Raw genomic sequence first — 25,869 nt, 5'->3', positions numbered from 1 at the left:
ACTTTAAGTGGCACCCAAAGAGAAATGAAAAGTAAAGTCAGTGAATCAAAAGAAGACCAACTAAGTCAGGGCCTCAAACTCCAACCAATTTCACTCCAACCAGCTGCTTAATTAGGGTCCGATTCTTGTTGTTAATTAAACCTGTTCTTTAATTCCATGGCTTGTTGTTGATCTCATTGTGCAATAGCAGACATTTCTGAAATTGTCAATTTTCTCTTTTCTAAGAGCACTGCTCAAATGTTTTGGGGACCTGAGCAGATCAGCATTCCTGCATCCTTCGCCTTTTCTTTATTTTGAGATATTGCATGATGGACAACAGTTTGCTGGTCAAGTTTGTCTGGCTGCTAATTAAGGAAAAAAAGAATCAATTAAGAGGTTTGAGTCTTCAAGAGCAAGTCAATTAAACTTACTGTATATGTGGTTACTCACTCTATGGAACCTGTTAAAAATGTAAATTAATAAATAGTTCTTTCTGGAACCTTCACGTGGCTGGGTCTTTTGGCAACCAAAAATGGTTCCCTCATGGTATCACTCTGTATAACAACTTTGGGTCCTTTACTTTTAAGAGTGTGTGTACAAATAGGTAAATTGGAAATATTACAAATAAAAGCATATCATCAAACAAAGTGTCTGCTCTGATTTGAACTCTGCTGTCATGCAGCAATCAATTAGGCATTCTAAACTGTGGGTCATAATGAACAGTTCAAATTGTCCTGCTTCATACTGGAGAGAAAAAAAAAAAAAAAAAAGATTGGCTTACATATGGAACCGTTATTTATTGTTTACTAGCTGTCCCCTGTGGCTGCCCCCACGTAGTAGTGAAACAGGACAAACGTTAAAAAATAAATAAACAGGTATAGCTAGCTAAGTGGAGGCAAGTTATGCTCCAAAACGCAGAGGTAGACCGACTCAAACGGAAGCTGGCGTGTGCCTGGCTCTTGATGCCGCGCTTCCCCCTTCCCTTGGCCTGCAGCCTCTGTCTCGGGTTATTGCAAATAAATCGCTCCTGCAAGCGAACGAAGATTCTTAGCGCAATCAGAGAAGTCGCAAAATCAACCGGAATGTTCAAACAAATTCTAGCAAAAAGTCTGATCTAAATCCGTTAAGTAGTTCTGTCATTCGCTAGCTAAGCGGAGGTAAGGTACACTCCCCAAGGCTGCCGCGTGAGTGAGGAGGGTTCCGCCCCCCTCCGTCTATCTCTGATTCGTGCAAATAAATCGATACTGCAACCGAACTATGATTCTTAGCGCAATGAGAGAAGTCACAAAATCAACCGGAATGTTCAAGCAAATCATAGGGAAAAAAAAAAAGAAACCATCTAAATCCGTTAAGTAGTTATCTCATTTGCTAGCTAAGCGGACGTAAGGTACACCCCAAGGCTGGTGCGTGAGTGTGGTCTCTCTCAGATTCGCACAAATATATCGCTCCTGCAAGTGAACTATGATACTTAGCGTGATTAGGGAAGTCGCAAAATCAACTGAAATGTTCAAGCAAATTACAGAAAAAAAAACCATCTAAATCCGTTAAGTAGTTCTCTCGTGAAAAGCAAACAGATAGACAGCCACTGGATTTTATCTTTCATTCATTCATAAATTCATACATTCATACTTTATTAATCCCAAGAGGAAATTCACATACTCCAGCAGCAGCAAACTGATAAAGAACAATATTAAATTAAAGAGTGATAACAATGCAGGTATACAGACAGACAATAACTTTGAATAATGTTAACGTTCACACACACACACACACACACACACACACACACAGTCATATGAAAATGTTTGGGAACCCCTCTCAGCCTGCATAATAATTTACTTTCAACAAAAAAGATAACAGTGGTATGTCTTTCATTTCCTAGGAACATGTGAGTACTGGGGTGTTTTCTGAACAAAGATTTTTAGTGAAGCAGTATTTCCATCCATCCATCCATTTTCCAACCCGCTGAATCCGAACACAGGGTCACGGGGCGAAGCAGTATTTAGTTGTATGAAATTAAATCAAATGTGAAAAACTGGCTGTGCACAAATGTGGGTCCCCTTGTAATGTTGCCGATTTGAATACATGTCACTGCTTAATACTGATTACTTGCAACACCAAATTTGTTGGATTAGCTCGTTAAGCCTTGAACTTCATAGACAGGTGTGTCCAATCATGAGATATAAAGGTATTTAAGGTGGTCAATTACAAGTTGTGCTTCCCTTTGACTCTCCTCTGAAGAGTGACAGCATGGGATCCTCAAAGCAACTCTCAAAAGATCTGAAAACAAAGATTGTTCAGTCTCATGGTTTAGGGGAAGGCTACAAAAAGCTCTCTCAGAGGTTTAAACTGTCAGTTTCAACTGTAAGGAATGGAATCAGGAAATGGAAGGCCACAGGCACAGTTGCTGTTATACCCAGCGGGTCTGGCAGGCCAAGAAAAATCCAGGAGCGGCATATGCACAGGATTGTGAGAATGGTTACAGACAACCCACAGATCACCTCCAAAGACCTGCAAGAACATCTTGCTGCAGATGGTGTATCTATATATCGTTCTACAATTCAGCACAATTTGCACAAAGAACATCTGTATGGCAGGGTGATGAGGAAGAAGCCCTTTCTGCACTCACGCCACAAACAGAGTCGCTTGTTGTATGCAAATGCTCATTTAGACAAGCCAGATTCATTATGGAACAAAGTGTTTTGGACTGATGAGACAAAAATTGAGTTATTTGGTCATAACAAAAAGTGCTTTGCATGGCGGAAGAAGAACACCACATTCCAAGAAAAACACCTGCTACCTACTGTCAAATTTGGTGGAGGTTCCATCATGCTGTGGGGCTGTGTGGCTAGATCAGGAACTGAGGCCCTTGTTAAAGTCGAGGGTCAGATGAATTCAACCCAATATCAAGAAATTCTTCAGGATAATGTTCAAGCATCATTCACAAAGTTGAAGTTACGCAGGGGTTGGATAATCCAACAAGACAATGACCCAAAACACAGTTCAAAATCTACAAAGGCATTCATGCAGAGGGAGAAGTACAATGTTCTGGAATGGCCGTCACAGTGCCCTGACTTGAATATCGTCGAAAATCTATGGGGTGATTTGAAGCAGGCTGTCCATGCTTGACAGCCATTAAATTTAACTGAACTGGAGAGATTTTGTATGGAAGAATGGTCAGAAATACCTCCATCCAGAATCCAGACACTCATCAAAGGCTATAGGAGGCGTCTAGAGGCTGTTATATTTGAAAAGGAGGCTCAACTAAGTATTGATGTCATATCTCTGTTGGGGTGCCCAAATTTATGCACCTGTCTAATTTTGTTATGATGCATATTGCATATTTTCTGTTAATCCGATAAACTTTATGTCACTGCTGAAATACTACTGTTTCCATAAGGCATGTCATCTATTCAAAGGAAGTTGCTACTTTGAAAGCTCAGCCAATGATAAACAAAAATCCAAAGGATTAAGAGGGGTTCCCAAACTTTTTCATATGACTGTTCACACACACACACACACACACACACACACACACACACTAGGGGGCTGCTGCTGCCGTCGAGGTGCATGTTCAGCTTGTTGCGTTGCGTGTCGATCATTTAAAACCCTGTGCAGCAGCTGTCCTTTTCTCTTGCAGGACGTTACGTGATTTTTCTTGGAGACACTTTATCATGGGATGTTAAAGTGTCTCAGAGAAAATCACATATCATGTCCTTCCGAGATGTTTTTTTATAATAGTATTATATTTATATAAGGGCAGCATGGTGGCGCAGTGGGTAGCGCTGCTGTCTCGCAGTTGGGAGACCTGGGGACCTGGGTTCGCTTCCTGGGTCCTCCCTGCGTGGAGTTTGCATGTTCTCCCCGTGTCTGCGTGGGTTTCCTCCGGGCGCTCCGGTTTCCTCCCACAGTCCAAAGACATGCAGGTTAGGTGCATCGGCGATTCTAAATTGGCCCTAGTGTGTGCTTGGTGTGTGGGTGTATTTGTGTGTGTCTTGCGGTGGGTTGGCACCCTGCCTGGTATTGGTTCCTGCCTTGTGCCCTGTGTTGGCTGGGATTGGCTCCAGCAGACCCCCGTGACCCTGTGTTCGGATTCAGCGGGTTGGAAAATGGATGGATGGATATTTATATAAGAGAAAGAAGAAGGCCTGAAGAAGGGGCCCGAGTTGCCTCGAAAGCTTGCATATTGTAATCTTCTTAGTTAGCCAATAAAAGGTGTCATTTTGCTTGGCTTTTCTCTACATTCATAATGGCTAACATGGCACAACACCCTAGTACTATAAGAGAGAGAGAGAGACAGGCACTGTAATCCTGGTTAAGATATTGCCCAAATGTCAAAGTTCAGGATGCACCAAGTCACAACCCAGTAATAATAAGAATTGTCACACTGCAATGACATGTCTCAGCTTGACAACAACAGAAAGATGTACTGCTCCAAAAACAGCTTGCATTTTAGGCTGTTAAAACATATTTAGATTTGAATGACTAAGTTCTGTCAAGTTTCTGTTCAGTAAAATGTCTTATTTGAAAATGGTTGTAAGTAGGGCGTGACTTGAAAGAACCTCATGCTAAAAGTCCCCACGAAACGGTCCGGGGACAACAACAATCTCGTCTTTTAATGGGGACGGTCCGGGGACAACAACAATCTCGTCTTTTAATGTGTCTTTCTGTGAACATCACGTCTCGTCTCTCTATCTCCAAGATTTTATTTTTTTTTTGATAATAGAGAGACAAGAAAATTATCACTGGTATTAATGCTAATTTTTCCACACTCTCAGTGGCCAATGATGACATTTAGCCCTTTTATTACGCAGACTAATGACATTGGAGCGTTTTGAAAAACAATGACTCCAGAAGATTACTTGCCCACGTAAACAGAGATTTTTGGAGAAAACCAGCTTTCTGCCTCAATCCAGTCATTCGCCTTAATCCAGTTATGCCCGTGCATGTAAACGCACAGAGCTAGTGAGCGTTCTAAACCCCTCCTAGTCTGGCACTCTTGCCGCTCTCTATTACCATAAATACACTCTAATAAGAGCTGAGCTGAATCTTGAATGTTGAATCCCATGCACGCCAAATCTCTAGTGTGATTTTAATAAAAACCGGCAGCTCTTACATTGCCCAAAAACAGTATCTATTCTGCCTGTTAATTTACAGTAAAAAACATGTGTCCCCACTTTTAACTATTAATACATTAAAACTCATTATGATTCAATTTTTTCCATAAAAAACTAAGGGACTTCCTTTTCAGGTCTATACCCCTAACCATAAAACTTGCACACATTTTTTAAATTGTACACTTACTTTCTGCAGACTGTTTTGAAGGTGATGGTTGACTGTCCCAAGTTCTACTAGATGAAATTTCCTCAACCCTATTGGTGTCAGAATGTAATGATTCAGGACTCTGTTTGATAAATGGACTCACAGATGAATGGCCTCTGCTGTGACAAAACGTTAACCCAGTCACGGCTTCATCTTGACACTCATGATGAGGGGTCAACTCTGAATGAAGGTTATCTTCCTCACCATGCTCCATAATTGTATGCTTGGACGTCTCGATAGCCTCTTCTTTAATGCCCACAGTCACCACTTCGTAATCTTCGTCCTTAATGCAGAGCTTGCCCTGTTTAGGCTCCCATTCACAGTCCTCCTCCTTAATATTTACAGCTGTGATCTCCATGGTATTTATGTCAGTCTCGCACGTCTCCTCTTTCACATTCATCTTGGGAGTTTGGCTGTTGAAAGAACCAAGAGTTAATGGAGTCAAAAGTGCACCATTCAGACCTAACAACATTTGAAGGTCTTTTCACACCATCCTCTCAATGAACTCCAGCCGCAAGTCTGACAGTTTAAAGAAATCATGGCTCAACACGTAGGTGGTAGTTCATCACTTTTCCTATCACATTTGTGTGTAGAGTGAAGGTGCTACAAAGCCTTGAAGAAGACTATCTCACAGAGTTGGGGGCTCTCAGCACTAAACAGAATGTGTGTAAGCCAAGAGTTGAAAAGTACTTAAAGCAGGCCACCATATTTGCTTCATGTTGAAGTTTTAACTTAAGATACAATTACTGAGTTTCTATGAAAAGTTAGTGGAAACAAATTTAAAGTGTGACCATTCTTATTTTAAACAGCATCATTAACAACATAAGGAGCTCTGCCAAGTAAAGATTATTATACAGGGTGAAAAAAAAACTGATCAGTACAACAGAATTAAAGCAGCAAATGGGGGGGGGGGGGGGGGGACAAATGTAAACATCAAGATAAACTGAAATTAAACCTCACAGATTTTTAACAGCAAGCAACAAAAGGAGTTTTCAAAATCACATATGGCTGCTTGCCTGAGACATGAGGGGTATTGTAATCAGAACATAAGTTTAATATGTCACTGTGCTCTGTGCAAATATTTTAAATCTGCTTTTCTTTTCTTTCTACATGCACAGCTCAGCCAGATTTAGTACAAAGCTCAGCATTTAGAACTGCTAGGCCAAGTACAGAACAAGATAGACAAAGACAAATGGGCAACATGCACTATTTCTGTGTGTTAAGAGTCAGCATGCCTCTCTTTGCCTTGTTTGGAATGGCACGATTTACCTAAGTAAGGGCCTGCACATGGAGAAAGAGTATAAAGCCTTGGTACATTGCCCGGCACACCTTGGAAGCCGACGGACAGATGGGAGATTACGTCATCCGATCCTGAAAATCCTTCCAGCGCAGCGACGAAAATGGCAGACTATATACATCGAGATCCCACTTCAATAATAGTCTTGCTGTGGCTTCCTCGTCTGTTATGCCGCGTAAATCGTCATTAAAGGAAGCTAAGTTATTTTCTCTTGTGTGATTTCTTACCGCCGTATCACTATGGGAGGGATATCGCCTCATTATAATATATCTATTCAGGTTCAGGTTACTTAAAACGCCGCAATTAAAAAGAACTTATTCTAACCAGGGAGCTACTGCTCCCTAGAGGAATACAGGTATACAGCTACTGTGTCGAGTTTCTGTAGTGGAATCAGAAAGTATTCACACCCGTTCACCTTGAAAATGTTAAATGTTATGATGCAGTCTCAGGCTTAATCCATTTATATTAACTCTTTTAGGGTGGATGTCGACTTTTGTCGACAGGAGGGGTTGAAGGCGGATGTCGACAATCAGCTGTTAATGGCGACAAATCTCACTGTCACGTCACAGGCATTCCCTCTGTGCTTGGAGGAATGCTAGACTCGTTGACTTGGCAAATAAACATTGCATGTGCATGAGTTGTGAAAGGCAAGATGGCACCGACATGTGAAAAGGCAGCGCAGCAAGTGCAGAAAAGAAAACACTTGGCAGACAATGTTTTGCGCGTTATCGCGGAGTCGGACTCTTGATTTTTCAGAATCGGACTTTATTGGCAGTGATCAGGAGATCGAGCAAGAGAGTTAGAAGCAGGCATCAGCTGATCAGACACCAGCCGATGCCGCGCCAGCGGATCTGCTGCCAGTTGAGTGCCTTCGCGCAGCCGATGCATCTACGGCAAGGTTCGCATGGGATAAATACACAGACATTGATCCGTTGAGAGCCGATCTGGCTATCAGAGTTTACAAGATGGCATGGCTTGCTGTTGGACGCGACAGATCACCAGCTGCTGTACTTCAGGCTGCTCTCTCCTGATGCTGCTTTTCAGCTACTGTCAGACGAGACAAACAGGTAGGCACATATTTTTTTTGAATCGCGGGCTGCGTTTGCATCGCATTCTCGTTTTTCAAAGTGGAAACCCACAACGAAAGACGAGATGAAGCGTGCTGTGGCATTACAAATAGAGATGGGACAGAACTGGTGATATAACTTCAGGGAGCATTGGTCCAAACGTGTTTTGTCCCCTGGTGGCTTAGGTACGTGCTGCTGCAAAGTTTTATTCACTTCTGTAATAAACGGAAGCAAATCCCATGGGGTGAGCCAGGCTATAATGTCATACATAAAGTTCATAAAGTTTCAGAAGATGAAAAGAGGTGACAATACGGTTTTCATGCAGGCAGAAAACTTGGTGGCAGTGGCATGGCACGATGGCAAATGGGTGACTTGTCTCTCTACAGTACACACTAACAATATATGTGAGAAAGTGCAGCAACAGACAATTGAAAAATAGGCACCAAAGCAACACATAATATTGTAAGGAGTGCAATGTGGCAATGACTGAAATTGGCTGCTTTGAGCGAGATCAGACTTTGCTGTGTAAAATGTATGTGATATGTATGTGAAATCATAGAGTATACAGGCTCATACAACATGCAAGACAGTAACATTTGTCAAAAGTAAATATTTTTTGTTGATTTGATATGTTAAACAATTGCTTTGTCTTCTTTTTTAAAAAAATGTTAGTTTTTGGAAAAATATTCAGCCCTGGGAGAAAAGAAACAAAAAAAAAAATTAGCCCTAAAAGAGTTAAAGTTTCTCCACAACACTCAATTCACCCAGAATGACAAAGTAAAAACAGGATTTTACTCCTTCTTGAAAATTTATTAGAAGTAAAAACCTGAGGTCTCCCATTGACACAAGTATTCAGACTAGTTTTGGATTGGTACAAAAAAAATTTGACTTTGGTATAAATACCAAGTTTTCAAACTCAGCATTTGGTTATTTTACAGTAACTGTTAAACAGTGTGTGCGTCAAACTGGTGTGTATGTGGCACCACATCCTAATCCTCGATAAAGTAGGCCAGAATGAATGTAGAATGACTCCACCGCTGAGCGTTGCAAAGGAAGGATTTGTTGCAATGGCTTTGTAAAGGTAAATATTTATTTGCAGGTAAATGTGTGTGTGGTTTCTGAAACAGAACAAATACAATAACATAAAATAACTGTCACAAAAATAAAAACTCACAGAATGATAAAAATAGGTAATACCCAAAAAGGTCACTAGATGGCGGCAGAAATTAACAGAGCGCTATGACGTGCCGACGTTTGCAAAGGCAATGAATAAAAGTTACTAAATGCGTTGGCACTGTACAGACTAAAACAAACCGCTACTTAAAACAGCCATTACCAAGTCTGTTTTCTAGAAACTCATATATTAATAAAGAAAAGACATTTCTAAACGTATTTTATACAGTTGTAAACGTTAAACTGAACACACTTTATGTCTGATATAAAGGGTTACCTGAACACGTCAGTAAAACATCGCTAAGAGCTTAATCATGATTGCAGAAATATTTCTAATAAAATGAACAACAAAGTGTATAACTTACATCAAACAGATGCACACAAAGTCAACAAACAAATCAACATATGCGGCCACGTGCAGACTCCTGGGGGGTATTTTCCGTACGTCGCTTAAATCATCCGAGATCAGGTGCCTCATTTGGATAAGTTAATGTCGGTGAAACTCATCCGGGATAAGTCGGTTTTTCAAACGCAGCCGTGTATTAGATTAGTCGAGCTGGATCTAATCATACGAGATGAATGCGCGTGCCCGCGCTGAGTGAAAAGCCTATTGAGTCTAGAAAACATGATCAGCAAGTCTTTGATAGGCTGTAACAAAATGATGAAAGAACGGGCGCATTTTTTTTTTTTTTTTTTTTTTTTTTTTTTTTTTTACACACGTGGCGCAAGACCTTTTATTCGAAGGACATGAAGAATTTCGAGATTTAATATGCACAAAGGGTAACACTGCAAAAGCAGCCCAAACCAGAAAAGACGGCTGGCAAAAAGTGGCCGACACTTTAAACGCTAAGTAGTGTGCATTGTACTTACTGAATGCAGCATTTCATTTCCTATGTGTCAGATTAATTATTATTTAATATGTCATAATTCCAGATCAAACGTGCGCACAAGGAGAACATGGGAACAGGTTAAAGTGAAGTACAAGAATATACTTCAAACTGGTAAATATTGGTATATAACTATTTAAAGAATTGTTGACATAAAGAATCATATATAATATAAAAAAACATTAATTTTAAAGCTAATAAGAAGGCAGACAAGCAAAAAACAGGTGGAGGTCCATGCGGTCCAGACCTAATCCCTGCAGAAGAGTTGGCTCTCCAGCAAAATGCCCATCGCTCTGTTTCTGAGGGCATTCCAGGGGGAAGCTCCTCCTCAGAACTAGTGGCAGGATGCAGTGGTCACTTCATTTCAGTAAAGGATGGTCATTGCATATATTTGTCCTCCATGTGTGCCATAGGTATGTTCCATATAGCCCTCTTTTTTGTTGGGTCAGTTGCAGGGAATGTCATATCTCTAGAACTTGTGTCTGACCAACGAGATATTGACGAAGGTCAAATATTTGATGAAGACACCGTGTCTGATTATTCATCAGGAGGAGAGGTACATTTTCCAAATGTTTGATCAAACTCCACATTTGGAAACCCTGGGTAATGAGAATGTTAGGCTGATTGTGAGATTCTTCATGGAACTGTGGGTGTTTTTGCCTGTGTATTACCTACCTGCAATGGCATGAAATGCCTCTTTTATTGTCTGCACACACAGGTGTCCAGGAAACACTATGAAAACCCAAAGGAAATATTTCAGAGCCAAACAGACTTTACGAATTGCCTGGCAAACTGCACTTTTAGATAGATTTTCCGCATCGCCTACAGTATATAAAAAAAATGCTGCTTGTAAAAAACCTCAAAGCAATGCATACTGTCTGTGTGGTTGTGAGAGCCCGACTTCGCTGAGTTTGACTTCAAATATAAGGTGCTAATAAATCTTCGAGGTACAATATTCCCCCTCAGCTAAAGCGGTATCTTTCGAAAAGAATTTCCTCCGGGAACAATAAAGGATCTTGCCGATCGCATAAACCCTCTCTATATGAAATTCTCTTCTTATAATTTGTGCACCGATATCAATTGGTCGCTCATTCATGAATGGTGAAGCTATGACTGAATGAATTCCACGCACGGACATTGATTAAGTGTGTGAGCTAATCCTTGTTTACGTCGAACAAACCTGCAGGTTTGAGGATTTGGATGTGCTGCTATGACAACACATCCAGGATCAGGCCAAATCGTCAAAAATTATATCCGGCTAAACGAGTACAGTGGAAGTACAGCGTTACTGCATTAATAGTTACAAAACTAACATGTGCGCATGCTCACACATAACCTATGAGCGTGATGACGCAACAGACGGCGTGCTCAGACTTTTGTACAGTAATGATACACCATATGCATTAAATACTTGTGTCACTATTTTTGTAAGATAGTAAATTATTGTATTCAAATAATAAATAAAATTGAAGTATAAACATCTCTCGTTATTTAAAGCAAATGTTATTTCTGAAAAATCACCCATCATCACTAAAATGTACAATGTGTGAAAATGTTAAACATAGGAAGGCTACATTGCTGCATTAAGAAAACAAGAGATTTAAGATGCAAATTTTAAATGACAGTAATGTCAGATTAAGAAGTGGATGTAAACACAACCTGATAGTTTTTATTAGATGGTTATGTACAAGCATTACATATTAATATTTGGCACACTGAAGAAGTATTTAGAATGCAGCATATTGTTACATGCTGCTGCCGTTAGGTCATTTAGATAATGTGCTAGAATACGCACAAAGCACCATCAAATCAAAATAAAGAACAGGACTTTCTGAGTAGCCTTCAAGTTCACTACACACCTACACAGCATTTGCATATTATCAGGACAGGTAATCATTTGTTATCCATATAAAATATGCTAAAAGGCAACAGCACAGACGCCATGTCATGCACTGTATTTAGGTTTAGCAAACATCTCACTGGGTACTCACTGATTGCTAACTGTAGTTTATGGCCAAAGCACTCATGTCTGGTCCAATCACTGACAGCAGTGGTGTTCAGCACTTTCTCCATTTCTTAGGACTGTCACCTTGGTCATGGGGTTCTTGTTTGCTTTACCCATTCTTAGAGCTCACACTTCTACCCACAGCACATTGGTCTACATATCCAACAGTCCTCCATAATGGACTCTCATGAATATTCTAACTAAATGAATGATAACCTTACCTGAACATGTATACCAGAATGCACCACTGAAACCAGGCCTGTGATTGGTGTTTGCTGACAGAAGCCTGATGGGCAGGTAACGAATCACAGAGTCAGGCTCAGCCCAAGAACAAGTTTTGTAGAGGTGTCACATGGGCTTACCATTCCAACTGCGAAGTTTAAGGGTCAGTTGCACTGGCAGTCCATAGTCAGGAAGGACAGGGGTGGGTCCAGTCATATTAGACCTTGGCAATGGAAACTTGCTCTTTGGACATGGATCTTGAGGTTTCTGGCAGGGGATGACGTCAAAAACTCATGAAGGTTAAAAAAAACACTAGCTAGATATATTCAGACTCTCCGGTATACATATCACGACTCTGGAACCAAACTTCTCAATCCCAGGTCATCTCTCTCCTACCCTGAGTAATGTGGAGATGGTCACATCCGGTCAGATGCTGCACAGTTTGGAGTTTATTTTACTGGACCTTTCAGTGATAAAGAGGGAAATGGACTGTGCTTTGTGCATCAGATCTGGATGAGTATCTAAACATACATCCCCCATGCTGTCTCTCAACCCCGGCACTTCACAGGGTACTGTACCAAGTCCCTCCCATCCTCATTCATCTCTGCCTGTGTGATAAGACAAAACTCCAGCTCCATCATGAAATTGCAGCACCAACACAGGCCTGACACCAACAATGAGAGAAGAGCTCTACCTGAAGACTCAGTGGCACCAGGACAACAATTTCAGTCTTAATGTCAGCAAAACCAAAAAGCAGGGTGGAGATTTCAGGAAACAGAAGGCGCAACACACCGCCATTCAAATCAGAGGGGATGCCGTTCAGAGGATTAGTAACTTTAAATTACTTGATGGCCTGAAATGGGCACAACGCATCACAGCTATTGTCACAAATGCCAATCAACGCCTCCACATCCTTAGACACCAAAGTAAATGTGGATATCATCATCAGTTCTCACTAACAAGAGTGTCAACCCTCACAGACTGTCCATTTTACTAATGCTATGAGAGAAGTGGATGATTAAAACATAAGAACAGACCGATCCTAGAAGGGATTATTTTTAAAAAAGGATTTATACAATACCACATTAATCCACCATGTGGGATGGAGTAACTATGCCTTAAATGCACAGAAAACCACCAACTTTTTAACCTTGTACTTTCAAACATCAGATTTTTCATTGGAAGGTTTTTCTTTTTATACAGTGAAACTCAATTGGACTACCCTAATGTAAAATCAAACTCCTCGTTGCTCTTTTAATGGACACCAACCAACCCATCATCTTTAAACAGAGCATCACATACCAAATACAGAAAAATATTACATTATAAGATGTCAGCAACACACTAAAGTTGGTTACTACATTGGTTACCTGTGTCATTTAGAATCAACTTTAAAATCCTGCTTATGGTTTACAAAGCTTTAAATAATCTCACTCCATTTTATATCTCAGAATGCCTTTCACTTTACACTCAAATCGTAAACTTAGATCTTCAAATGAGGGTCTGCTTAGAATTCCAAGAGCTAAACTTAAAAGAAGTGGTGAGGCGGCCTTCTGCCGTTATGCACCTCAAATCTGGAACAGCTTACTTAAAAAACTGCTGAAAACACATTACTTTAACATGGCTTTCTCACAGCTTCATTTTAGTTTAATCCCAATGCTCTGTATATTCAATGATCATTATCATTCCTGGTGGCTCCCCAATCCATACTAACCCCTACTTTCTCTTCTGTTCATTTTCTGGTTCTCTGTGGTGTCGATCTGCACCCCCACCACCAGCTGATCAAAGCACCGTGATGTCCCTACACTGATGGGTTTTTTTTCTCCAGCCCTCTGAAGTTTCTTTGTTTTGGTTTTTCTGTCCTCCCTGGCCATCGGACCTTACTTTTACTCTAAGTTACTTAGTATTAACTAATCATTTTCTCTTATATACAGTTGTGTTTGAAAGTTTGTGAACCCTTTAGAATTTTCTATATTTCTGCATAAATATGACCTAAAACATAATCAGATTTTCACTCAAGTCCTAAAAGTAGATAAAGAGAAACCAGTTAAACAAATGAGACAAAAATATTATACTTGGTCATTTATTTATTAAGGAAAATGATTGAATATTATGTATTTGTGAGTGGCAAAAGTATGTGAACCTCTAGGATTAGCAGTTAGTTTGAAGGTGAAATTCGAGTCCAGTGTTTTCAATCAATGGGATGACAATCAGGTGTGAGTGGGCACCCTGTGTTATTTAAAGAACAGGGATCTATCAAAGTCTGCTCTTCACAACACGTGTTTGTGGAAGTGTATCATGGCACAAACAAAGGAGATTTCTGAGGACCTCACAAAAAGAGTTGTTGATGCTCATCAGGCTGGAAAAGGTTACAAAACCATCTCTAAAGAGTTTGGACTCCACCAGTCCAGTCGGACAGATTGTGTACAAATGGAGGAAATTCAAGACCATTGTTACCCTCCCCAGGAGTGGTCGACCAACAAAGATCACTCCGAGAGCAAGACGTGTAATAGTTGGCGAGGTCACAAAGGACCCCAGGGTAACTTCTAAGCAACTGAAGGCCTCTCTCACATTGGCTAATGTTCATGTTCATGAGTCCACCATCAGGAGAACACTGAACAACAATGGTGTGCATGGCAGGGTTGCAAGGAGAAAGCCACTGCTCTCCAAAAAAAAAACATTACTGCTCATCTGCAGTTTGCTAAAGATCACGTGGGCAAACCAGAAGGCTATTGGAAGAATGTTTTGTGGACGGATGAGACCAAAATAGAACTTTTTGGTTTAAATGAAAATCATTATGTTTGGAGAAAGGAAAACACTGCATTCCAGCATAAGAACCTTATCCCATCTGTGAAACATGGTGGTGGTAGTATCATGGTTTGGGCCTGTTTAGCTGCATCTGGGCCAGGACGGCTTGCCTTCATTGATGGAACAATGAATTCTGAATTATATCAGAGAATTCTAAAGGAAAATGTCAGGACATCTGTCCATGAACTGAATCTCGAGAGAAGGTGGGTCATGCAGCAAGACAACGACCCTAAGCACACAAGTTGTTCTACCAAAGAATGGTTAAAGAAGAATAAAGTTCATGTTTTGGAATGGCCAAGTCAAAGTCCTGACCTTAATCCAATCGAAATGTTGTGGAAGGACCTGAAGTGAGCAGTTAATGTGAGGAAACCCACCAACATCCCAGAGTTAAGGCTGTTCTGTATGGAGGAATGGGCTAAAGTTCCTCCAAGCTGGTGTGCAGGTCTGATCAACGGTTACTGGAAACGTTTAGTTGCAGTTATTGCAGCAAAGGGGGGGTCACACCAGATACTGAAAGCAAAGATTCACATACTTTTACCACTCACAATCATTTTCCTTAATAAATAAATGACCAAGTATAATATTTTTGTCTCATTTGTTTAACTGGTTTCTCTTTATCTACTTTTAGGACTTGAGTGAAAATCTGATTATGTTTTAGGTCAAATTTATGCAGAAATATAGAAAATTCTAAAGGGTTCACAAACTTTCAAGCACAACTGTAATTTGTCTTTTTTCTCTTTCATTGTCCTGTAAAGCACTTTGAGCTACATCAGTTGTATGAAAATGCGCTTTATAAATAAATGTTGTTGTTGTAAAGTTGCTAAACACTGTATATATACTCTATGCTTGTAATTTTGTGAAAGCATGCCTAATTTTCACTCCTTTCCTCAAGACTCTTTTCATGAAATACAAGCAGCCATTTTTGATCAAGATACAGGTTCCAGATTTTATCCACAAATTTCCAACAATTCACCCGCAGATAATCTCACATGACAATGACCAAAGAACATCTGATTAGAACTTCAGATAAGAAGTAGAACTCAGAAAATAGATTTCTCATTGTGTTGTGCGAAGAATATTAAGATTTATACGTTGGGCACACAGCTTGTAGCTAGGCCACATAGGTATTGTTGTGTATACTGTTTGCACCCAGCCGCGTTTCATGCACAGCACCCCGTCTAAACTAATATGTGTCTGTTTAAATGTTGTCCCCATAATGAGAAACGGGGAAGGATAATGTGGGGAGGCAGCGACCACTGGACATGTCAGTACCAGAGTTTTACCAGTTACATCTGGCTCATCATTATTTAAACGATCAGGAGGGAAAGAGGAAAAAAAGGAAGGAGAGAGACGGAGATTTCAAGTACCGACAAAAGATCATCATTTTTCTGCCATTATTTACATCATGCCTTGTTCAAGTTTGCTTCTCATTCCACCGGAATCACAACAGCACCATCATCGGCAGAAACCCCGGGATTGGACATTATTATCCACCATTTGCCGAGGAAGCACGGTGAGGTGGTTCTGTTTTATTCAGGAGATTCAAACACATCCATTTTTTGATCAGTCATCCGGATTCTGGACAGCGATTTACCCAGACTCAATTTCACATTCATTGTCATTCAGGACTCATCCATTGATATTATTTGTGTTTGTTATACGTTTTCAGGGGCAAGGGAGGTTTTGTTATTGTACAGTGCATCCAGAAAGTATTCACAGCGCATCACTTTTTCCACATTGTTATGTTACAGCCTTATTCCAAAATGGATTAAATTCATTTTTTTTCCTCAGAATTCTGCACACAAACACCCCATAATGACAACGTGAAAAAACGTTTACTTGAGGTTTTTGCAAATTTATTAAAAATAAAAAAACTGAGAAATCCCATGTACATAAGTATTCACAGCCTTTGCTCAATACTTTGTCGATGCACCTTTGGCAGCAATTACAGCCTCAAGTCTTTTTGAATATGATGCCACAAGCTTGGCACACCTATCCTTGGCCAGTTTTGCCCATTCCTCTTTGCAGCACCTCTCAAGCTCCATCAGGTTGGATGGGAAGCGTCGGTGCACAGCCATTTTAAGATCTCTCTAGAGATGTTCAATCTGATTCAAGTCTGGGCTCTGGCTGGGCCACTCAAGGACATTCACAGAGTTGTCCTGAAGCCACTCCTTTGATATCTTGTCTGTGTGCTTAGGGTCGTTGTCCTGCTGAAAGATGAACCGCCTCCCAGTCTGAGGTCAAGAGCGCTCTGGAGCAGGTTTTCATCCAGGATGACTGCAGCAATGTACAGAGACATCTTTCCCTTTATCCTGACTAGTCTCCCAGTTTCTGCTGCTGAAAAACATCCCCACAGCATGATGCTGCCACCACCATGCTTCACTGTAGGGTTGGTGCCTGGTTTCCTCCAAACGTGACGCCTGGCATTCACACCAAACAGTTCAATCTTTGTCTCATCAGACCAGAGAATTTTCTTTCTCATGGTCAGAGTCCTTCAGGTGCCTTTTGGCAAACTCCAGGCGGGCTGCCGTGTGTCTTTTACTAAGGAGTGGCTTCCGTCTGGCCACTCTACCATACAGACCTGATTGGTGGATTGCTGTAGAGCTGGTTGTCCTTCTGGAAGGTTCTCCTCTCTCCACAGAGGACCACTGGAGCTCTGACAGAGTGACCATTGGGTTCTTGGTCACCTCCCTGACTAAGGCCCTTCTCCCCTGATCGCTCAGTTTAGATGGCCGACCAGCTCTAGGAAGAGTCCTGGTGGTTTTGAACTTCTTCCACTTACGGATGATGGAGGCCACAGTACTCATTGGGACCTTCAAAGCAGCAGAAATTTTTCTGTACCTTCCCCAGATTTGTGCCTCAAGACAAACCTGTCTCAGAGGTCTACAGACAATTCCTTTGACTTCATGCTTTGGTTTGTGCTCTGACATGAACTGTCAACTGGGGACCTTATATAGACAGGTGTGTGCCTTTCTAAATCATGTCCAATCAACTGAATTTACCACAGGTGGACTCCAATTAAGCTGCAGAAACATCTCAAGGATGATCAGGAGAAACAAGATGAACCTGAGTTCAATTTTGAGCTTCATGGCAAAGGCTGTGAATACTTATGTACATGTGCTTTCTCAATTTTTTTATTTTTAATAAATTTGCAAAAATCTCAGGTAAACTTTTTTCATGTCATTATGGGGTGTTGTGTGTAGAATTCTGAGGAAAAAAATGAATTTAATCCATTTTGGAATAAGGCTGTAACATAACAAAATGTGGAAAAAGTGATGCGCTGTGAATACTTTCCGGATGCACTGTGTATGTGTTGTTTTCACTTTGCTGCTTTGTTTGCTAGTCTTTGAACCGTCGATTGGGGAGGAGGAAAAATATTATTTGCCAGAGGTACGGCTTGGTATAGATAGGTAGGTTTTCTCAGTAATTCATCCAGGCCACAGGTCCTGGTAGTGTGGCTGCCAGCTGTTTAAGGGGTCGGCCGTTACAAGCTCATGGAGAACTCTAAAACATATCCAGTGCTGCAGAGGCTAACAACAGTTTGTCGTTATATAAAGTTAGACATCCAGTCGGCCAAGGTATTCTCCATTAGTGAATCATAATAACCATTTACATCCACCCTCTCTGTGCGGGACTGTGAGTGATCCTGGGCCAGTGATGATGCTTCAGAAGACACCAACCTCATTAGGTTATGTTTTGGGAGTGCTACACTCAGATCATTTTGGCCATAAGTTTTTGCTAATCTTTCACAATGGACTACATTGGGGTAACATAAGATGGGATAACTTTAACATTGGAAAACAAAAGGTAAAATACCACTTCCGGTTAGCGGAAATAGCCCAAAATTTGAAAGAAAACTACATTTTGTACCTAATACATGTATGAAAAATTTGGTTGACGTAAGTGAAAGTGTACTCAAGTTATCATGTTTACACACACGCAAACATAATTGTCGAGATTCATCAAAATCTCGAAATTGACGTTTTGAAGGATTCCAATATTTTGCATTTACTTCGTAAATGAGAAAGTCAGAGAGGTCTAAAACGTCAAGATTCATCAAAATCGACATCGAATTTTTGGACGATTCCAATACTTTCGCTATACTTCGTATACGAATAAAGAAAAATGGTGATACCCTGCAATAAATAGCTCGCATGTACACTTACTTTGCTTAATTGTAAGAATCCAATAAGGCAATGAAAAAGTGGTATTTTGTTTAATGTTTTAAAAAGACAAATTCTTTTTTTTTCCTTCAAGAGATTTACAGTATCTCCATCATATTTTTATTTATGAATTAATTCATTTTTGATGCTACCCTGCTGGCTTGGTGGGTCTTCGCTTGACTTTTGCTACTGTTTTAATAAATATGAGGTATTACAACGGACACTTTGACATATTACTGTCTGATGCGAGAAGTGAGATTGTGTCAATTTCCTTTTTATTTCATCGACTTTTTCTCTTTTATTTTTATTTATTTTTTTCGAAGTGAAACAACAGCTGTACCACCGAAATACTTTAGCAAGTGTATCTTTAACAGCATTGTGTGTTTTACTCTCTTAAAGAAAAACGAAATGTACAAATCAAAGCGCTGTTTTGTGTGAAATCGCTATCCCCTCGAGCTCCGAGTTTTGCAAACACACAAGGATACCGACTAAAGGAATTTAGGGGAAGAAATGCAAATTAATCAGAGGCGATATGCCCGGACGTTTTGATGTAGAAATAGGACTCAACAACTTGAAGTTAGCCAGCTACAAACAGTTTAACAAATGAAAAGCACATTGGAGGATTTCTTCAACCAAAGTCCCCAAGACAAAGGGGGTGTATAACGGAATCGCGGTTGCAGCTGTTTCTGGAGCGATTTAAAATCCCACGTCCAAAAAGTGACAGACCGGAACTCGGATCACTTACCTTCTGCCTCTGAGCGATGTGATATTTTTTTTTACAGCAGACTCACTCGGCACGAAGTGCATCTACTATCTTTCACTGCTGGCCGTTCACTGCTCACAACTCCCCACCGTCTCCAGCCGCACGCTGACTGCAGTTCCGGCGCCCTCGATGACGTCACACGACACGTTGCTATGAGGAATACCAAGATGCAAAAACAAATGTGAATCTACTTTAGCGTCGCCTAAACATAGACAGTGCAAAGTCGTACAGTGAAGAGGCAAACACTCAGTTTACTTACCCTTGACCTTCTTTGTGACGTGAAGCGTTTAAACCGACTCGCACTCCTGGCTCACTGCACACATTTGAGCTGACGTCCAGCGAGGTTTGGTAGTAAACTATTCGCACAAAAGAGACACGAGTCACGCCACCACTACACAGTTACCGTTATCTTGACGACGACATGTACTTTGATTGCACTAAACCACTAAAATAAGGAAGAGTCAATATACAGAACAACTCGCGTGCCCTTTCACTTTTCGACATGGCGCGTGCACGATATCCCAATCGAGCGTTCTGCTGCCCGCCATTTCCATGCACGCGCATTCGCTTGCCTCATAATCACTGGGACCTGTGCGCCGCTGTCAGTTCGCCGATTTAACGCAACGGTTTCTGAATTCAGGATTAGGAAATACATGTATTGTAAAAAGAAGGGTGTGCGCTCTGCAAATGTAACTCATATGATTCTTTATTTTTCTTTACTTTTTTTCTTTTCAAAATTTGTTGACTCAAGAGACAATAGTTTTTAAGGGATTCTGTTTTTCAACACACTGATAATACAACCCAAACAACAATTCAAACACTTGCACGCTTAAAGGAAATGATTTGGAATTGCAATTAACCGTATCTGGGGGGTAAGGGAGCAAAAAACCACGTCCAAATGAAAAGAATGTTTGAAACTCATTACAAAAAAATGACCAGGCACGTAGTGTATGCTGGAAATGTGTGGCTGCAGCGCTAACCACTGAGTCACCATGCCGTACTGTCCGCCTTTATCAAAACAATCCGTCTGTTTGCTTATTTCTGTGTATGGTGACCAGACGTCATCTTTTTTCGAGTCACTTCCTCTTTTTGACGCCTAATTTATCGGTAAATCAGTCTAATAGCATGAGCTCAAGCGCGTGCAGAAGAAACTCCGAGTCCAGCTCAGGGCGGCGAAGGAGCAGTACAGGAGAAAGCTGGAGCAGAAGTTGCAGAATAACAGCATGAAGGAAATGTGGGATGGGATGGGATGAAGATCATCAATGGCTGCAGCTCGAAGCGGGGGTGCCACCATCGAGAGAGATGTGAAGAGAGCAAACCAAATGAACAACTTTTTTAACAGGTTTGACCACCCTAACCCACTCTCACCTCGGAGTACTGCACTCTCCACCCATCCTTCTGCTGATACCAGCATAGGAGAGACATACCCACCCATAATTACAACAGCGCAAGTGAGCAGAAAGCTGAGGAGACTTCGTGCCAGCAAAGCAGCGGGTCCAGATGGAGTATCGCCACGACTGCTGAAGGTCTGTGCATCGGAGCCCTCTACATCGCATCTTCAACCTGAGCCTGGAGCAGGAGTCCCGAGGCTTTGGAAAACATCTTGCATCACCCCAGTCTCAAAGGTATCACGTCCTAGTGAGCTGAACGACTTCCGGCCTGTCGCTCTGACGTCACATGTGATGAAGACCATGGAGAGGCTGCTGCTTCACCACCTGAGGCCACAGGTCCACCACGCCCTCGACCCTCTGCAGTTCGCATTCCAGGAGAAGTAGGGAGCAGAGGATGCCATTGTCTACATGCTACACCGATCCCTCTCCCACTTGGACAGAGGCAGTGGTGCTGTAAGAATTACGTTTCTGGACTTCTCTAGCACCTTCAACACCATCCAACCTCTGCTCCTTAGGGACAAGCTGACAGAGATGGGAGTAGATTCATACCTGGTGGCATGGATCGTGGACTATCTTAAATTATCTTTGAATTTCCCATTGGGATTAATAAAGTATCTATCTATCTAAGACAGACCTCAGTATGTGCGTCTCGGGAACTGAAGGTCTGACATTGTAGTCTGCAACACAGGAGCGCCACAGGGGACTGTACTTTCTCCGGTCCTGTTCAGCCTATATACATCAGACTTCCAATACAACTCGGAATTCTGCCACGTGCAAAAGTTCGCTGACGACACTGCTATCGTGGGCTGTATCAGGAATGGGCTGGAGGAGGAGTATAGGAACCTCATCAAGGACTTTGTTAAATGGTGCGACTCAAACCACCTACACCTGAACACCAGCAAAACCAAGGAGCTGGTGGTGGATTTTAGGAGGCCCAGACCCCTCATGGACCCCGTGATCATCAGAGGTGACTGTGTGCAGAGGGTACAAACCTATAAATACCGGGGAGTGCAGCTGGATGATAAATTAGACTGGACTGCCAATACTGATGCTCTGTGCAAGAGAGGACAGAGCCGACTATACAGTACTTCCTTAGAAGGCTGGCGTCCTTCAACATCTGCAATAAGATGCTGCAGATGTTCTATCAGACGGTTGTGGCGAGCGCCCTCTTCTACACAGTAGTGTGCTGGGGAAGCAGCATTAAGAAGTAGGACGCCTCACGCCTGGACAAACTGGTGAGGAAGGCAGGCTCTATTGTTGGCATGGAGCTGGACAGTTTAACATCTGTGGCAGAGCGACGGGCGCTGAGCAGGCTCCTGTCAATCATGGAGAATCCACTGCACCCACTAAACAGGATCATCTCCAGACAGAAGAGCAGCTTCAGCGACAGACTGCTGTCAATGTCCCGCTCCACTGACAGACTGAGCAGATCATTCCTCCCCCACACTATGCGACTCTTCAATTCCAACCTTTGGGGGGGGGGGGGGTATAAACGTTAACATTATTCAAAGTTATTGTTTGTTTTTACCTGCATTTTTATTACTCTTTAAATTAATATTGCTTTTTGTATCAGTATGCTGCTGCTGGAGTATGTGAATTTCACATTGGGATTAATAAAGTATCTATCTAATTGTTTCATTAATTTGTACCGCTCTGTCGAATTGTACTGCCGTATCCCAAATTGATACTTATCTCTGTCGATCTGTGGTACTGTATTGAAAAATACACGGCACACAGCAATTTCATCCTATTTTTTATTAAACACTTGGAAAAGTTCAACTAGGACACATTGACAGCAATATTTCCTTTATCATGAAATGCTGTCAAGTAAATTTTAATAAAAAAAAATGTTTGAGTGATTCATAAAAAAATGATAAACTGGATAGCATAGCTCGACAGTAGAAAATGCGTTATTAAGAAGCAAGCATCAATGTAAGCTACTCGGTAACATTCCAAATGGTCTCAAGAAATGAACACATTCACCAAGAGGCTACCTCATTAAATCTCCCACAAAATAAAAAGAAAACTAATTATGTGCATGTATTACATTAACCAAGAATACATATAAGAACCAATGAGCCACGTTAATGGCAAAGCTCACAGAAGTGTTTGTTCAATTTTAAACTAAGGCATTTATATTAAGTATGAAGTGTATAAAAATCCATAATTATCTAACAAACTATTTTGATAATCCTCGACAGTCGTAATTACAATATATTAGAAATAAAAGACAAAGAGTAGGACAGCTGCTGTACAGGCTTTTAAATGTTCAAAGTGCTGCACGAGATGCAGATCACACAGCACAGCAGCAGCAGCAGCAACAAGCCAGCAGCTGTCGAGCAAAGAGGAGATTTAAAAAATAATCTACTGTATTTGTTTCCCATTGTATCTCCGTTTAAGATGGGGTTTCGGAGGAGCGACTGCGTCTCCTTGCGGTGCCTTCAGCCCCCACTTCACAACACGAGTGGCAGAGACACAAAGTGGCTGGCGAGCGAGGCGAACAGGGAGGAACCCCCTAGTACAGCATTTTTTCAACCTTGAAGTATTTGCGACCCGAGTGTTCATAACAGTTTTAATTGCGCCCCCCTAACGTTTTTTGAAACCCTGATAAAATTTATTCCTATATTTTTTGCTGCTGATACACTGCTACAAGTTTAAAATTTTCCTACCAATAGCGAAATTACGCCATATATGGCAACATTTGCGCCCCCTTTTTTGTTACTACACAGTTTGAGGACCGCTGCCCTAGTGTATATACTGTATATCTATTATAAAAAAAAATCTTGCAACAAGACGAGATCTTTGGAAGATCTTTGGACGAGACAGTCAAGTCACGTCATACTTACAACCTTTGGAAGAAAGTCCCATAATAAACATGCAGAGCAAGTTAGAGACAATGGAAGTAGGAATATTTGAAAGTCTCAAAAAATGAGAGTAAAGATCGCATTAGCGCAAACAAATGGAAAATATTACTTGGTAAAATAACGGAACAGCAAAAATAGATTGAATAGTGTTTGAGGATGTCTGGGGGACAAGAGAGACAAGACTGTGAGACAAAGGACAGCTGCTGTACAGGCTTTTAAACGTTCGAAGAGCCGCATGAAAAGCAGGTCAAGCGGCATGGCAGCAGCAGCAGATGATCGAGCAAAGAGGAGGTAAAAAAAAAAAAGGAATTTGTTTACCATTTTATCACCATTTAAGAGGGGTTTGGAGGATCGGCCGCATCTCCTTGGAGTGCGTTCAGCCCACCTCTTCACAGCAGCATGTAGCACTGGCGGGTGAAGCAAGCAGGGGACAAATCCCCCTAGTGTATATATATATTTAGTTCCATCCCCTAAATGACAGGTGGCAGTGGTCCTCCCGAGGCATCTCAGTTCAGGTACCTGCAGGAGTACATGGGAAACTGATTCCGGAAGTGTAAGCATGTTGGGGTCCCTGGATGCCATTAGAGTGTACTCTCAGGGAATGGGGGACCTTCCTGGTTTTTATATGAGCCAGAAGTGCTTTAAAAAGAGGACACACTGGATGAGTCAGAGTCGGAGGGAGTTAGGGGAATGGGTGACACTCAAGAAGATGTCCAGATGGAGAGAATTGAGAGACAGTTGTTTTTATTGTGGTTGGGTTGTTTTGGCACATTTGATAATTTATTTATGCAAATAAAATGTTATTTGAACCCAGGATTGTATTACTTGACATTATGTCTTAGGTTTGGGGCTCAGTTGCTGCCCCCCCCCCCCCCCTTGTGGTAACAATATTAGCAACATGTTTATATTAGTTAGGTGTGATTAGGGATGACCCCAAATGGCTCATCCTATAGAAGATTCAACATTTGCAGAGTCACATGTATAACCCTGGCACAAGGCTCCATCTACGGAGACACATCTACTAAATGAACCTCCTAAAGCCCTGGATAGATCATGAGGATATGGCCGACGCTATGAAGAGTGGGGTATTTCTAGGGAGCACTGGTGAACTCAATATGAGGGAGATCCTAAACCCCCCTCATAGGCATGGGCAGGAGTTGGGCCTTCAATGCAGTGGGGAAATTGGTTGCCCCAATCCTGGATGGAGCTCATTCATACCTCACACCATCATTACAGAGCCCCAAGTCATGGTAAGAGAGCAGCCCCATTGCCTCCCAGAGGAGAAGAGCACCAAGATGGAGCTGGAGGTCAGATGGATGTTTCACTTAGAGGTTATCAAGGAAAGCCATCGCTCGCTCTTGGTCCAATCAGATCATTCTCATCCCCCAAGCTGGACAGAAGCTGTTGGTTCTGCAATGACTTCCACCAGCTCAACCAAGTCTCCTGCTTTGACGCCTAACCCCATGCCAACAGCTGATGACCTTCTTGAGTGAATGGGAAATGCCAGGTACTGCATCTATCCATCCTTGACATGACGAAGGAGAAAGAAAAGATCAAATTTACCTCCCCTAGTGGACACTGACAATACTGCATTCAACCTTTTGGGCAGCAACCTTTCAGCTTCTGCAAGACAGGCCCCATAATGGCCATTGTGCTGCCCACATCAATGATGTAGTCATCAATTCCAGCACCTGGGAAGAGCACACGTCATATTTTAGCTGTTCTTTGCACCAGACTGAAAATTAACTGTAGGAAATGCTAAGTATTTGTGGTACATAAAGGGCCAAAGGCAGATAAAACCACAGGGTTCAAACATTGCAGCTATTGGTGACTGGCGCCAATCACAACCTAAAAGGCAAATACAAGCCTTCTGGGGACCTGCAGGTTATTATTGCTGGTCTGTATCTCGATTCTCTGAAAGGTCTACC

At 41.6% G+C, this 25,869-nt stretch overlaps 1 protein-coding gene across 1 annotated transcript in view; it reads right to left on the bottom strand.

Annotated features, from left to right (window-relative positions):
- Nucleotides 1-25,869, bottom strand: part of LOC114666738 (zinc finger protein 721-like) — a 41,365-nt gene that overhangs the window by 2,778 nt on the left and 12,718 nt on the right. The window contains exon 3 of the mRNA XM_051933307.1: nt 5,284-5,714. Within this exon, the coding sequence (XP_051789267.1) occupies nt 5,284-5,714 (431 nt within the window). The remainder of the gene's footprint in view (nt 1-5,283; nt 5,715-25,869) is intronic.

This window comes from Erpetoichthys calabaricus, chromosome 1, assembly GCF_900747795.2.
Source record: "Erpetoichthys calabaricus chromosome 1, fErpCal1.3, whole genome shotgun sequence".
Classification (NCBI taxonomy): domain Eukaryota; kingdom Metazoa; phylum Chordata; class Cladistia; order Polypteriformes; family Polypteridae; genus Erpetoichthys; species Erpetoichthys calabaricus.
The sequence above is the reverse complement of the archived record's forward strand: the minus strand, read 5'-3'. Positions and strand labels throughout refer to the sequence as shown.